This window comes from Salvelinus alpinus, chromosome 4 (genome assembly GCF_045679555.1).
Source record: "Salvelinus alpinus chromosome 4, SLU_Salpinus.1, whole genome shotgun sequence".
Classification (NCBI taxonomy): Eukaryota; Metazoa; Chordata; class Actinopteri; order Salmoniformes; family Salmonidae; genus Salvelinus; species Salvelinus alpinus.
In genome coordinates, this window is record NC_092089.1 from 30,426,766 (window position 1) to 30,444,499 (window position 17,734).

The 17,734-nt window shown below is 42.8% G+C and overlaps 1 protein-coding gene across 1 annotated transcript in view; it reads right to left on the reverse strand.

Moving 5' to 3' along the window:
• Positions 1-17,734, reverse strand: part of LOC139572295 (integrin alpha-10-like) — a 69,315-nt gene that overhangs the window by 6,862 nt on the left and 44,719 nt on the right. The window contains exons 20-28 of the mRNA XM_071394961.1: positions 17,457-17,598; positions 17,104-17,196; positions 15,627-15,703; positions 15,142-15,231; positions 14,983-15,067; positions 14,615-14,728; positions 14,419-14,526; positions 14,159-14,272; positions 13,828-13,923 (exon numbers count right to left, since the gene is read on the reverse strand). Of these exons, the coding sequence (XP_071251062.1) occupies positions 13,828-13,923; positions 14,159-14,272; positions 14,419-14,526; positions 14,615-14,728; positions 14,983-15,067; positions 15,142-15,231; positions 15,627-15,703; positions 17,104-17,196; positions 17,457-17,598 (919 nt within the window). The remainder of the gene's footprint in view (positions 1-13,827; positions 13,924-14,158; positions 14,273-14,418; positions 14,527-14,614; positions 14,729-14,982; positions 15,068-15,141; positions 15,232-15,626; positions 15,704-17,103; positions 17,197-17,456; positions 17,599-17,734) is intronic.

Below are 17,734 nucleotides of genomic sequence, written 5' to 3' on the forward strand. Positions count from 1 at the left end.
TCCTACTCTATCTGGATGTAAACGACAGTCAGACATATTCATCACCCTATACCAGCTTCCTACTCTATCTGGATGTAAACGACAGTCTGACAGATATTCATCACCCTATACCAGCTTCCTACTCTATCTGGATGTAAATGACAGTCAGACAGATATTCATCACCCTATACCAGCTTCCTACTCTACCTGGCTGTAAACAACAGTCAGACAGATATTCATCACCCTATACCAGCTTCCTACTCTATCTGAATGTAAACGACAATCTGACAGATATTCATCACCCTATACCAGCTTCCTACTCTATCTGGATGTAAACGACAGACAGACATATTCATCACCCTACACCAGCTTCCTCTATCTGGATGTAAACGACAGACAGACATATTCATCACCCTATACCAGCTTCCTCTATCTGGATGTAAACAACAGACAGACATATTCATCACCCTATACCAGCTTCCTCTATCTGGATGTAAACAACAGACAGACAGATATTCATCACCCTATACCAGCTTCCTACTCTATCTGGATGTAAATGACACAAAGACATATTCATCACCCTATACCAGCTTCCTACTCTATCTGGATGTAAACGACAGTCAGACAGATATTTGTCACCCTATACCAGCTTCCTCTATCTGGATGTAAATGAGAGACAGACATATTCATCACCCTATACCAGCTTCCTACTCTATCTGGATGTAAACGACAGTCAGACAGATATTCATCACCGATACCAGCTTCCTACTCTATCTGGATGTAAACGACAGACAGACATATTCATCACCCTATACCAGCTTCCTCTATCTGGATGTAAACGACAGACAGACATATTTATCACCCTATACCTGCTTCCTACTCTATCTGGATGTAAACGACAGTCTGACATATTCATCACCCTATACCAGCTTCCTCCATCTGGCTGTAAACAACATACAGACACATATTTATCACCCTATACCAGCTTCCTCTATCTGGATGTAAACGACAGTCAGACAGATATTCATCACCCTATACCAGCTTCCTCTATCTGGATGTAAACAACAGACAGACAGATATTCATCACCCTATACCAGCTTCCTACTCTATCTGGATGTAAACGACAGTCAGACAGATATTCATCACCCTATACCAGCTTCCTCTATCTGGATGTAAACGACAGACAGACATATTCATCACCCTATACCAGCTTCCTACTTTATCTGGATGTAAACGACAGTCTGACATATTCATCACCCTATACCAGCTTCCTACTCTATCTGGATGTAAACGACAGTCTGACAGATATTCATCACCCTATACCAGCTTCCTCTATCTGGATGTAAACGACAGACAGACATATTCATAACCCTACACCAGCTTCCTCTATCTGGATGTAAACGACACAATGACAGATATCATCACCCTATACCAGCTTCCTACTCTATCTGGATGTAAACGACAGTCTGACAGATATTCATCACCCTATACCAGCTTCCTACTCTATCTGGATGTAAACGACAGACAGACATATTCATCACCCTATACCAGCTTCCTACTTTATCTGGATGTAAACGACAGTCTGACATATTCATCACCCTATACCAGCTTCCTACTCTATCTGGATGTAAACGACAGACAGACATATTCATCACCCTATACCAGCTTCCTACTCTATCTGGATGTAAACGACAGTCAGACAGATATTCATCACCCTATACCAGCTTACTACTCTATCTGGATGTAAACGACAGTCAGAGAGATATTCATCACCCTATACCAGCTTCCTACTCTATCTGGATGTAAACGACAGTCAGACAGATATTCATCACCCTATACCAGCTTCCTCTATCTGGATGTAAACGACAGACAGACAGATATTCATCACCCTATACCAGCTTCCTACTCTATCTGGATGTAAACGACAGACAGACATATTCATCACCCTATACCAGCTTCCTACTCTATCTGGATGTAAACGACAGACAGACATATTCATCACCCTACACCAGCTTCCTCTATCTGGATGTAAACGACAGACAGACATATTCATCACCCTATACCAGCTTCCTCTATCTGGATGTAAACAACAGACAGACATATTCATCACCCTATACCAGCTTCCTCTATCTGGATGTAAACAACAGACAGACAGATATTCATCACCCTATACCAGCTTCCTACTCTATCTGGATGTAAATGACACAAAGACATATTCATCACCCTATACCAGCTTCCTACTCTATCTGGATGTAAACGACAGACAGACATATTCATCACCCTATACCAGCTTCCTACTCTATCTGGATGTAAACGACAGACAGACATATTCATCACCCTATACCAGCTTCCTACTCTATCTGGATGTAAACGACAGACAGATATTCATCACCCTATACCAGCTTCCTACTCTATCTGGATGTAAACGACAGACAGACATATTCATCACCCTATACCAGCTTCCTACTCTATCTGGATGTAAACAACAGACAGACATATTCATCACCCTATACCAGCTTCCTACTCTATCTGGATGTAAACGACAGTCAGACATATTCATCACCCTATACCAGCTTCCTACTTTATCTGGATGTAAACGACAGTCAGACAGATATTCATCACCCTATACCAGCTTCCTACTCTATCTGGATATAAACTACTGTCAGACAGATATTCATCACCCTATACCAGCTTCCTCTATCTGGATGTAAACGACAGACAGACATATTCATCACCCTATACCAGCTTCCTACTCTATCTGGATGTAAACGACAGTCAGACATATTCATCACCCTATACCAGCTTCCTACTCTATCTGGATGTAAACGACAGTCTGACAGATATTCATCACCCTATACCAGCTTCCTACTCTATCTGGATGTAAATGACAGTCAGACAGATATTCATCACCCTATACCAGCTTCCTACTCTACCTGGCTGTAAACAACAGTCAGACAGATATTCATCACCCTATACCAGCTTCCTACTCTATCTGAATGTAAACGACAATCTGACAGATATTCATCACCCTATACCAGCTTCCTACTCTATCTGGATGTAAACGACAGACAGACATATTCATCACCCTACACCAGCTTCCTCTATCTGGATGTAAACGACAGACAGACATATTCATCACCCTATACCAGCTTCCTCTATCTGGATGTAAACAACAGACAGACATATTCATCACCCTATACCAGCTTCCTCTATCTGGATGTAAACAACAGACAGACAGATATTCATCACCCTATACCAGCTTCCTACTCTATCTGGATGTAAATGACACAAAGACATATTCATCACCCTATACCAGCTTCCTACTCTATCTGGATGTAAACGACAGTCAGACAGATATTCATCACCCTATACCAGCTTCCTCTATCTGGATGTAAATGAGAGACAGACATATTCATCACCCTATACCAGCTTCCTACTCTATCTGGATGTAAACGACAGTCAGACAGATATTCATCACCGATACCAGCTTCCTACTCTATCTGGATGTAAACGACAGACAGACATATTCATCACCCTATACCAGCTTCCTCTATCTGGATGTAAACAACAGACAGACATATTCATCACCCTATACCAGCTTCCTCTATCTGGATGTAAACGACAGACAGACATATTTATCACCCTATACCTGCTTCCTACTCTATCTGGATGTAAACGACAGTCTGACATATTCATCACCCTATACCAGCTTCCTCCATCTGGCTGTAAACAACATACAGACACATATTTATCACCCTATACCAGCTTCCTCTATCTGGATGTAAACGACAGTCAGACAGATATTCATCACCCTATACCAGCTTCCTCTATCTGGATGTAAACAACAGACAGACAGATATTCATCACCCTATACCAGCTTCCTACTCTATCTGGATGTAAACGACAGTCAGACAGATATTCATCACCCTATACCAGCTTCCTCTATCTGGATGTAAACGACAGACAGACATATTCATCACCCTATACCAGCTTCCTACTTTATCTGGATGTAAACGACAGTCTGACATATTCATCACCCTATACCAGCTTCCTACTCTATCTGGATATAAACGACAGTCTGACAGATATTCATCACCCTATACCAGCTTCCTCTATCTGGATGTAAACGACAGACAGACATATTCATAACCCTACACCAGCTTCCTCTATCTGGATGTAAACGACACAATGACAGATATCATCACCCTATACCAGCTTCCTACTCTATCTGGATGTAAACGACAGTCTGACAGATATTCATCACCCTATACCAGCTTCCTACTCTATCTGGATGTAAACGACAGACAGACATATTCATCACCCTATACCAGCTTCCTACTTTATCTGGATGTAAACGACAGTCTGACATATTCATCACCCTATACCAGCTTCCTACTCTATCTGGATGTAAACGACAGACAGACATATTCATCACCCTATACCAGCTTCCTACTCTATCTGGATGTAAACGACAGTCAGACAGATATTCATCACCCTATACCAGCTTACTACTCTATCTGGATGTAAACGACAGTCAGAGAGATATTCATCACCCTATACCAGCTTCCTACTCTATCTGGATGTAAACGACAGTCAGACAGATATTCATCACCCTATACCAGCTTCCTCTATCTGGATGTAAACGACAGACAGACAGATATTCATCACCCTATACCAGCTTCCTACTCTATCTGGATGTAAACGACAGACAGACATATTCATCACCCTATACCAGCTTCCTACTCTATCTGGATGTAAACGACAGTCTGACAGATATTCATCACCCTATACCAGTTTCCTCTATCTGGATGTAAACGACAGACAGACATATTCATAACCCTACACCAGCTTCCTCTATCTGGATGTAAACGACAGTCAGACAGTTATTCATCACCCTGTACCAGCTTCCTACTCTATCTGGATGTAAACGACAGTCAGACATATTCATCACCCTATACCAGCTTCCTACTCTATCTGGATGTAAACGACAGTCTGACAGATATTCATCACCCTATACCAGCTTCCTACTCTATCTGGATGTAAATGACAGTCAGACAGATATTCATCACCCTATACCAGCTTCCTACTCTACCTGGCTGTAAACAACAGTCAGACAGATATTCATCACCCTATACCAGCTTCCTACTCTATCTGAATGTAAACGACAATCTGACAGATATTCATCACCCTATACCAGCTTCCTACTCTATCTGGATGTAAACGACAGACAGACATATTCATCACCCTACACCAGCTTCCTCTATCTGGATGTAAACGACAGACAGACATATTCATCACCCTATACCAGCTTCCTCTATCTGGATGTAAACAACAGACAGACATATTCATCACCCTATACCAGCTTCCTCTATCTGGATGTAAACAACAGACAGACAGATATTCATCACCCTATACCAGCTTCCTACTCTATCTGGATGTAAATGACACAAAGACATATTCATCACCCTATACCAGCTTCCTACTCTATCTGGATGTAAACGACAGTCAGACAGATATTCATCACCCTATACCAGCTTCCTCTATCTGGATGTAAATGAGAGACAGACATATTCATCACCCTATACCAGCTTCCTACTCTATCTGGATGTAAACGACAGTCAGACAGATATTCATCACCGATACCAGCTTCCTACTCTATCTGGATGTAAACGACAGACAGACATATTCATCACCCTATACCAGCTTCCTCTATCTGGATGTAAACAACAGACAGACATATTCATCACCCTATACCAGCTCCCTCTATCTGGATGTAAACGACAGACAGACATATTTATCACCCTATACCTGCTTCCTACTCTATCTGGATGTAAACGACAGTCTGACATATTCATCACCCTATACCAGCTTCCTCCATCTGGCTGTAAACAACATACAGACACATATTTATCACCCTATACCAGCTTCCTCTATCTGGATGTAAACGACAGTCAGACAGATATTCATCACCCTATACCAGCTTCCTCTATCTGGATGTAAACAACAGACAGACAGATATTCATCACCCTATACCAGCTTCCTACTCTATCTGGATGTAAACGACAGTCAGACAGATATTCATCACCCTATACCAGCTTCCTCTATCTGGATGTAAACGACAGACAGACATATTCATCACCCTATACCAGCTTCCTACTTTATCTGGATGTAAACGACAGTCTGACATATTCATCACCCTATACCAGCTTCCTACTCTATCTGGATGTAAACGACAGTCTGACAGATATTCATCACCCTATACCAGCTTCCTCTATCTGGATGTAAACGACAGACAGACATATTCATAACCCTACACCAGCTTCCTCTATCTGGATGTAAACGACACAATGACAGATATCATCACCCTATACCAGCTTCCTCTATCTGGATGTAAACGACAGACAGACATATTCATAACCCTACACCAGCTTCCTCTATCTGGATGTAAACGACACAATGACAGATATCATCACCCTATACCAGCTTCCTCTATCTGGATGTAAACGACAGACAGACATATTCATAACCCTACACCAGCTTCCTCTATCTGGATGTAAACGACAGTCTGACAGATATTCATCACCCTATACCAGCTTCCTACTCTATCTGGATGTAAACGACAGACAGACATATTCATCACCCTATACCAGCTTCCTACTTTATCTGGATGTAAACGACAGTCTGACATATTCATCACCCTATACCAGCTTCCTACTCTATCTGGATGTAAACGACAGACAGACATATTCATCACCCTATACCAGCTTCCTACTCTATCTGGATGTAAACGACAGTCAGACAGATATTCATCACCCTATACCAGCTTACTACTCTATCTGGATGTAAACGACAGTCAGAGAGATATTCATCACCCTATACCAGCTTCCTACTCTATCTGGATGTAAACGACAGTCAGACAGATATTCATCACCCTATACCAGCTTCCTCTATCTGGATGTAAATGAGAGACAGACATATTCATCACCCTATACCAGCTTCCTACTCTATCTGGATGTAAACGACAGTCAGACAGATATTCATCACCCTATACCAGCTTCCTCTATCTGGATGTAAACGACAGACAGACATATTCATCACCCTATACCAGCTTCCTACTTTATCTGGATGTAAACGACAGTCTGACATATTCATCACCCTATACCAGCTTCCTACTCTATCTGGATGTAAACGACAGTCTGACAGATATTCATCACCCTATACCAGCTTCCTCTATCTGGATGTAAACGACAGACAGACATATTCATAACCCTACACCAGCTTCCTCTATCTGGATGTAAACGACACAATGACAGATATCATCACCCTATACCAGCTTCCTACTCTATCTGGATGTAAACGACAGTCTGACAGATATTCATCACCCTATACCAGCTTCCTACTCTATCTGGATGTAAACGACAGACAGACATATTCATCACCCTATACCAGCTTCCTACTTTATCTGGATGTAAACGACAGTCTGACATATTCATCACCCTATACCAGCTTCCTACTCTATCTGGATGTAAACGACAGACAGACATATTCATCACCCTATACCAGCTTCCTACTCTATCTGGATGTAAACGACAGTCAGACAGATATTCATCACCCTATACCAGCTTACTACTCTATCTGGATGTAAACGACAGTCAGAGAGATATTCATCACCCTATACCAGCTTCCTACTCTATCTGGATGTAAACGACAGTCAGACAGATATTCATCACCCTATACCAGCTTCCTCTATCTGGATGTAAACGACAGACAGACAGATATTCATCACCCTATACCAGCTTCCTACTCTATCTGGATGTAAACGACAGACAGACATATTCATCACCCTATACCAGCTTCCTACTCTATCTGGATGTAAACGACAGACAGACATATTCATCACCCTACACCAGCTTCCTCTATCTGGATGTAAACGACAGACAGACATATTCATCACCCTATACCAGCTTCCTCTATCTGGATGTAAACAACAGACAGACATATTCATCACCCTATACCAGCTTCCTCTATCTGGATGTAAACAACAGACAGACAGATATTCATCACCCTATACCAGCTTCCTACTCTATCTGGATGTAAATGACACAAAGACATATTCATCACCCTATACCAGCTTCCTACTCTATCTGGATGTAAACGACAGACAGACATATTCATCACCCTATACCAGCTTCCTACTCTATCTGGATGTAAACGACAGACAGACATATTCATCACCCTATACCAGCTTCCTACTCTATCTGGATGTAAACGACAGACAGATATTCATCACCCTATACCAGCTTCCTACTCTATCTGGATGTAAACGACAGACAGACATATTCATCACCCTATACCAGCTTCCTACTCTATCTGGATGTAAACAACAGACAGACATATTCATCACCCTATACCAGCTTCCTACTCTATCTGGATGTAAACGACAGTCAGACATATTCATCACCCTATACCAGCTTCCTACTTTATCTGGATGTAAACGACAGTCAGACAGATATTCATCACCCTATACCAGCTTCCTACTCTATCTGGATATAAACTACTGTCAGACAGATATTCATCACCCTATACCAGCTTCCTCTATCTGGATGTAAACGACAGACAGACATATTCATCACCCTATACCAGCTTCCTACTCTATCTGGATGTAAACGACAGTCAGACATATTCATCACCCTATACCAGCTTCCTACTCTATCTGGATGTAAACGACAGTCTGACAGATATTCATCACCCTATACCAGCTTCCTACTCTATCTGGATGTAAATGACAGTCAGACAGATATTCATCACCCTATACCAGCTTCCTACTCTACCTGGCTGTAAACAACAGTCAGACAGATATTCATCACCCTATACCAGCTTCCTACTCTATCTGAATGTAAACGACAATCTGACAGATATTCATCACCCTATACCAGCTTCCTACTCTATCTGGATGTAAACGACAGACAGACATATTCATCACCCTACACCAGCTTCCTCTATCTGGATGTAAACGACAGACAGACATATTCATCACCCTATACCAGCTTCCTCTATCTGGATGTAAACAACAGACAGACATATTCATCACCCTATACCAGCTTCCTCTATCTGGATGTAAACAACAGACAGACAGATATTCATCACCCTATACCAGCTTCCTACTCTATCTGGATGTAAATGACACAAAGACATATTCATCACCCTATACCAGCTTCCTACTCTATCTGGATGTAAACGACAGTCAGACAGATATTCATCACCCTATACCAGCTTCCTCTATCTGGATGTAAATGAGAGACAGACATATTCATCACCCTATACCAGCTTCCTACTCTATCTGGATGTAAACGACAGTCAGACAGATATTCATCACCGATACCAGCTTCCTACTCTATCTGGATGTAAACGACAGACAGACATATTCATCACCCTATACCAGCTTCCTCTATCTGGATGTAAACAACAGACAGACATATTCATCACCCTATACCAGCTTCCTCTATCTGGATGTAAACGACAGACAGACATATTTATCACCCTATACCTGCTTCCTACTCTATCTGGATGTAAACGACAGTCTGACATATTCATCACCCTATACCAGCTTCCTCCATCTGGCTGTAAACAACATACAGACACATATTTATCACCCTATACCAGCTTCCTCTATCTGGATGTAAACGACAGTCAGACAGATATTCATCACCCTATACCAGCTTCCTCTATCTGGATGTAAACAACAGACAGACAGATATTCATCACCCTATACCAGCTTCCTACTCTATCTGGATGTAAACGACAGTCAGACAGATATTCATCACCCTATACCAGCTTCCTCTATCTGGATGTAAACGACAGACAGACATATTCATCACCCTATACCAGCTTCCTACTTTATCTGGATGTAAACGACAGTCTGACATATTCATCACCCTATACCAGCTTCCTACTCTATCTGGATATAAACGACAGTCTGACAGATATTCATCACCCTATACCAGCTTCCTCTATCTGGATGTAAACGACAGACAGACATATTCATAACCCTACACCAGCTTCCTCTATCTGGATGTAAACGACACAATGACAGATATCATCACCCTATACCAGCTTCCTACTCTATCTGGATGTAAACGACAGTCTGACAGATATTCATCACCCTATACCAGCTTCCTACTCTATCTGGATGTAAACGACAGACAGACATATTCATCACCCTATACCAGCTTCCTACTTTATCTGGATGTAAACGACAGTCTGACATATTCATCACCCTATACCAGCTTCCTACTCTATCTGGATGTAAACGACAGACAGACATATTCATCACCCTATACCAGCTTCCTACTCTATCTGGATGTAAACGACAGTCAGACAGATATTCATCACCCTATACCAGCTTACTACTCTATCTGGATGTAAACGACAGTCAGAGAGATATTCATCACCCTATACCAGCTTCCTACTCTATCTGGATGTAAACGACAGTCAGACAGATATTCATCACCCTATACCAGCTTCCTCTATCTGGATGTAAACGACAGACAGACAGATATTCATCACCCTATACCAGCTTCCTACTCTATCTGGATGTAAACGACAGACAGACATATTCATCACCCTATACCAGCTTCCTACTCTATCTGGATGTAAACGACAGTCTGACAGATATTCATCACCCTATACCAGTTTCCTCTATCTGGATGTAAACGACAGACAGACATATTCATAACCCTACACCAGCTTCCTCTATCTGGATGTAAACGACAGTCAGACAGTTATTCATCACCCTGTACCAGCTTCCTACTCTATCTGGATGTAAACGACAGTCAGACATATTCATCACCCTATACCAGCTTCCTACTCTATCTGGATGTAAACGACAGTCTGACAGATATTCATCACCCTATACCAGCTTCCTACTCTATCTGGATGTAAATGACAGTCAGACAGATATTCATCACCCTATACCAGCTTCCTACTCTACCTGGCTGTAAACAACAGTCAGACAGATATTCATCACCCTATACCAGCTTCCTACTCTATCTGAATGTAAACGACAATCTGACAGATATTCATCACCCTATACCAGCTTCCTACTCTATCTGGATGTAAACGACAGACAGACATATTCATCACCCTACACCAGCTTCCTCTATCTGGATGTAAACGACAGACAGACATATTCATCACCCTATACCAGCTTCCTCTATCTGGATGTAAACAACAGACAGACATATTCATCACCCTATACCAGCTTCCTCTATCTGGATGTAAACAACAGACAGACAGATATTCATCACCCTATACCAGCTTCCTACTCTATCTGGATGTAAATGACACAAAGACATATTCATCACCCTATACCAGCTTCCTACTCTATCTGGATGTAAACGACAGTCAGACAGATATTCATCACCCTATACCAGCTTCCTCTATCTGGATGTAAATGAGAGACAGACATATTCATCACCCTATACCAGCTTCCTACTCTATCTGGATGTAAACGACAGTCAGACAGATATTCATCACCGATACCAGCTTCCTACTCTATCTGGATGTAAACGACAGACAGACATATTCATCACCCTATACCAGCTTCCTCTATCTGGATGTAAACAACAGACAGACATATTCATCACCCTATACCAGCTTCCTCTATCTGGATGTAAACGACAGACAGACATATTTATCACCCTATACCTGCTTCCTACTCTATCTGGATGTAAACGACAGTCTGACATATTCATCACCCTATACCAGCTTCCTCCATCTGGCTGTAAACAACATACAGACACATATTTATCACCCTATACCAGCTTCCTCTATCTGGATGTAAACGACAGTCAGACAGATATTCATCACCCTATACCAGCTTCCTCTATCTGGATGTAAACAACAGACAGACAGATATTCATCACCCTATACCAGCTTCCTACTCTATCTGGATGTAAACGACAGTCAGACAGATATTCATCACCCTATACCAGCTTCCTCTATCTGGATGTAAACGACAGACAGACATATTCATCACCCTATACCAGCTTCCTACTTTATCTGGATGTAAACGACAGTCTGACATATTCATCACCCTATACCAGCTTCCTACTCTATCTGGATGTAAACGACAGTCTGACAGATATTCATCACCCTATACCAGCTTCCTCTATCTGGATGTAAACGACAGACAGACATATTCATAACCCTACACCAGCTTCCTCTATCTGGATGTAAACGACACAATGACAGATATCATCACCCTATACCAGCTTCCTCTATCTGGATGTAAACGACAGACAGACATATTCATAACCCTACACCAGCTTCCTCTATCTGGATGTAAACGACACAATGACAGATATCATCACCCTATACCAGCTTCCTCTATCTGGATGTAAACGACAGACAGACATATTCATAACCCTACACCAGCTTCCTCTATCTGGATGTAAACGACAGTCTGACAGATATTCATCACCCTATACCAGCTTCCTACTCTATCTGGATGTAAACGACAGACAGACATATTCATCACCCTATACCAGCTTCCTACTTTATCTGGATGTAAACGACAGTCTGACATATTCATCACCCTATACCAGCTTCCTACTCTATCTGGATGTAAACGACAGACAGACATATTCATCACCCTATACCAGCTTCCTACTCTATCTGGATGTAAACGACAGTCAGACAGATATTCATCACCCTATACCAGCTTACTACTCTATCTGGATGTAAACGACAGTCAGAGAGATATTCATCACCCTATACCAGCTTCCTACTCTATCTGGATGTAAACGACAGTCAGACAGATATTCATCACCCTATACCAGCTTCCTCTATCTGGATGTAAACGACAGACAGACAGATATTCATCACCCTATACCAGCTTCCTACTCTATCTGGATGTAAACAACAGACAGACATATTCATCACCCTATACCAGCTTCCTACTCTATCTGGATGTAAACGACAGTCTGACAGATATTCATCACCCTATACCAGTTTCCTCTATCTGGATGTAAACGACAGACAGACATATTCATAACCCTACACCAGCTTCCTCTATCTGGATGTAAACGACAGTCAGACAGATATTCATCACCCTATACCAGCTTCCTACTCTAGCTGGATGTAAACGACAGTCAGACAGATATTCATCACCCTATACCAGCTTCCTACTCTATCTGGATGTAAACGACAGTCAGACAGATATTCATCACCCTATACCAGCTTCCTACTCTAGCTGGATGTAAACGACAGTCAGACAGATATTCATCACCCTATACCAGCTTCCTACTCTATCTGGATGTAAACGACAGACAGACATATTCATCACCCTATACCAGCTTCCTACTCTAGCTGGATGTAAACGACAGTCAGACAGATATTCATCACCCTATACCAGCTTCCTACTCTATCTGGATGTAAACGACAGACAGACATATTCATCACCCTATACCAGCTTCCTACTCTATCTGGATGTAAATGACAGTCAGACAGATATTCATCACCCTATACCAGCTTCCTACTCTATCTGGATGTAAACGACAGACAGACATATTCATCACCCTATACCAGCTTCCTACTCTAGCTGGATGTAAACGACAGTCAGACAGATATTCATCACCCTATACCAGCTTCCTACTCTATCTGGATGTAAACGACAGTCAGACAGTTATTCATCACCCTATACCAGCTTACTCTATCTGGATGTAAACGACAGTCAGACAGTTATTCATCACCCTATACCAGCTTACTATATCTGGGTGTAAATGAGTCAGGCACAGACAAGGATAAACCAGTCCTCCACTATTAGTGTTAATCCTGCTATTCTCTCACCTCCCTCCAGATGGCGCCACTCCCAAGAGTGACCAGGTTAGATTCCTGAGCAGCCAGACGATAGGCACTCACTATCCTCACCACCTTAAACTTAGCCTGGTGACAGAGACACAAAGTCAGAGTGAGTGTTTTTATAGTTAGAGCTGTGTGTGTGTGTGTGTGTGTGTGTGTGTGTGTGTGTGTGTGTGTGTGTGTGTGTGTGTGTGTGTGTGTGTGTGTGTGTGTGTGTGTGTGTGTGTGTGTGTGTGTGTGTGTGTGTGTGTGTGTGTGTGTGTGTGTGTGTGTGTGTGTGTGTGTGTGTGTGTGTGTGTGTGTGAGAGAAACTTCGTACCTGTCTGAAGAAGTTGTCGTGGACCCTGCGGCTGACTCGTATGAGAGCGGTCTGTCCTCGATGCAGCTGCTGTACCTCACACACCACCTCCACACACCACGACCTGCTGCAGTTCTACACACCGCACACAGAAACATGTTACAACTGTAAATATACTATTTTGCTAGTTAGGATTGTGAATGATCATCTTGTGTGTGGGTATTTGTGTGTGTGTGCATGTATGTGCGTGCATCAGTGTATATGTGTGTGTCTGTTCTCACCAGTAGGTCAGTCTGTTGCATGTCTTCAGGATGTAGTGGTCGTACATCTCTCTGTCTGTCCTTCAGCTGGGACACGTCACTGTCTACACTGCAGTTCACCCCTGTCACCTGACATCACAAAGGTCACAGTTCAGAACCAGAGAGAAATGACAATAACTGTTTATTCCAACAGTAGTGAGAGAGGGTTAGTACTCACGTTGTAAGAGAAGACCTCAGTAACAGCCATGAAGACTCTGTCTCCAGCTGCTACAGAGGGCAGGCTCAGCCTCAACTCCAGGTTACTCACACTGTAACAGCCCAGGTTCTGCAGCTACACACAGAACACATTAGTCTGACATGTGTGTGTGTGTGTGTGTGTGTGTGTGTGTGTGTGTGTGTGTGTGTGTGTGTGTGTGTGTGTGTGTGTGTGTGTGTGTGTGTGTGTGTGTGTGTGTGTGTGTGTGTGTGTGTGTGTGTGTGTGTGTGTGTGTGTGTGTGTGTGTGTGTGTGTGAAGACAGTCTGTATGGTTATGTGTGTGATTGTGCAGTAAGGGTATTAGGGAAACGGATATATTGTGTGCTTACCTTGAAGTGTGTGTAGAACTCTGGTCCTATTGCCTCTGATATGGTTCTGGTTGGGTGGACCTCATAACGGTTCAGATTGGAGTCACTACAAATAAAGGTAGAGATACAGGGAATGAGAGAGAGACAGAGAGAGAGAGAGATAGAAAGAGAGAGACTAACCTGGTGATGAAGAGGTCAGGTTCGTACTGAACCACAGTCTGGAGCTGAACACTGTTGTCTCCCAACGTAGCCTCTCTCTCCACACTGTCACTATGGGAACCAGGAACACAGAGATGTATGTGACAGACACATGACAAGACAAACACAGTACTTCTGTCTCTACTGTCGGATTATGACTAGGCTTATGTGACAGACACATGACAAGACAAACACACAGTACTTCTGTCTCTACTGTAGGATTATGACTAGGCTTATGTGACAGACACATGACAAGACAAACACACAGTATTTCTGTCTCTACTGTAGGATTATGACTAGGCTTATGTGACAGACACATGACAAGACAAACACACAGTACTTCTGTCTCTACTGTAGGATTATGACTAGGGTTAGACGGAATCATTGGAGGCTGAATTTCAGGTTAATTTCTAGAAGCTCCCAATAGGAATCCCTTTACATTCCTCCATAGGATTATAATGAGTTACCTGGCAACTGTGAGTTTCATCTGGACTTTACTGAGCAGAGACGTACAGCTGAACTCAAACTCTAACATGAAGTTCACCTGACCGAGAGAAGATAAGAGGTGGGGGATTGAGTTTGTGGTGTCAGAACTACACTGAACAAAAATATAAACGCATCATGAAACAATTTCTAAGATTTTTCCATTTGCCTCATGCAGTGCGACACATCTCCTTCGCATAGAGATGATCAGGCTGTTGATTGTGGCCTGTGGAATGTTGTCCCACTCCTCTTCAATGGCTCTGCAAAGTTACTGGATATTGGAAAGAACAGGAACACGCTGTCATACACGTCGATCCAGAGCATCCCAAACATGCTCAATAGGTGACATGTCTGGTGAGTATGCAGGCCATGGAAGAACTGGGACATTTTCAGCTTCCAAGAATTGTGTGCAGATCCTTGCGACATGGGTCCGTGCATTATCATGCTGAAACATGAGGTGATGGCGGCAGATGGCAAGACAATGGGCCTCAGGATCTCGTCACAGTATCTCTGTGCATTCAAATTATCATCCATAAAATGCAATTGTATTTGTTGTCCGTAGCTTATGCCTGCCCATACCATAACCTCACCGCCACCATGGGGCACTCTGTTCACAACGTTGACATCAGCAAACCACTCGCCCACACAACGCCATATGTCTGACATCTGTACAGCTGAAACCGGGATTGATCCGTGAAGAGCACACTTCTCCAGCCTGCCAGTGGCCATCGAAGGTGAGCATTTGCCCACTGAAGTCGATTACAACGCCGAACTGTAATCGAGTCAAGACCCTGGTGAGGACGGCGAGCACACAAATGAGCTTCCCTGAGACGGTTTCTGACAGTTTGTGCAGAAATTCTTCAGTTGTGCAAACCCACAGTTTCATCATCTGTCTGGGTGGCTGGTCTCAGACGATCCCGCTGGTGAAAAGGCCGGATGTGGAGGTCCTGAGCTGGTGTGGTTACACGTGGTCTGCGATTGTGAGCCCGGTTGGACATACTGCCAAATTCTCTAAAACAACGTTGGAGGCAGCTTATGGTAGAGGAATGAACATTAAATTCTTTGGCAACAGCACTGGTGACATTCCTGCAGTCAGCATGCCAATTGCACACTCCCTCAAAACTTGAGACATCTGTGGCATTGTGTTGTTTGACAAAACTGTACATTTTAGAGTGGTCTTTTATTGTCCCCAGCACAAGGTGCACCTGTGTAATGATCATGCAGTTTAATCATCTTTTTGATATGCCACACCTGTCAGGTGGATGGATTATCTTGGCAAAGGAGAAATGCTCACTAACAGGGATGTAAACAAATTTGTGTACAACATTTGAGAAAAATACGTTTTTTGTGCGTATGGAACATTTCTGGGATCTTTTATTTCAGCTCATGAAACATGGGACCAACACTTTACATGTTGTGTTTATATTTTTGTTCAGTGTATTTGATGCCAGACAGACAGACCTTGGAGTGGGAGCGGAACACAGGATAGCTGACATTACAGGAATGACTGTTGGAACTGAGAGATGTACACTCAATTTTCAACTGGGTATCCTCCTAGAGAGAGAGGGGGAGAGAGAGAGAAAGATAGGGATGGAGACATCGAAAGGGAGGGAGGAAGAAAGAGAAGGGGGAGGAGACAGAATAACATTGTCAGGTTCATGTTGTAAATCTGTGTGTGTCTGTGTGTGTGTGTGTGTGTGTGTGTGTGTGTGTGTGTGCGTGCGTGCGTGCGTGCGTGCGTGCGTGCGTGCGTGCGTGCGTCTGTGTGTGTGTGTGTGTGTGTGTGTGTGTGTGTGTGTGTGTGTGTTTCGTACCCGTATACTGAGACTAGAGAAGTGGAGGTTGCGTGAGTAGTGCAGCGATAGGCTGGTGTTGTAGGCGTTCTCCAGTCTGTTCTGCAGCTGGACTTCTACAGCCAGACGTCTGCGAGGGCTACGGATCACATAGGGCTGCTGTCTGCAGAGAGGAGTTACATTCAGAAATTCATACAACTACTACACAACTACTACACAACATTAATACAACAACTACACAACATTAATACATGAATACAACAGGAATGCTAGTAATTGTTTGGCTGATTGTGTGTTGA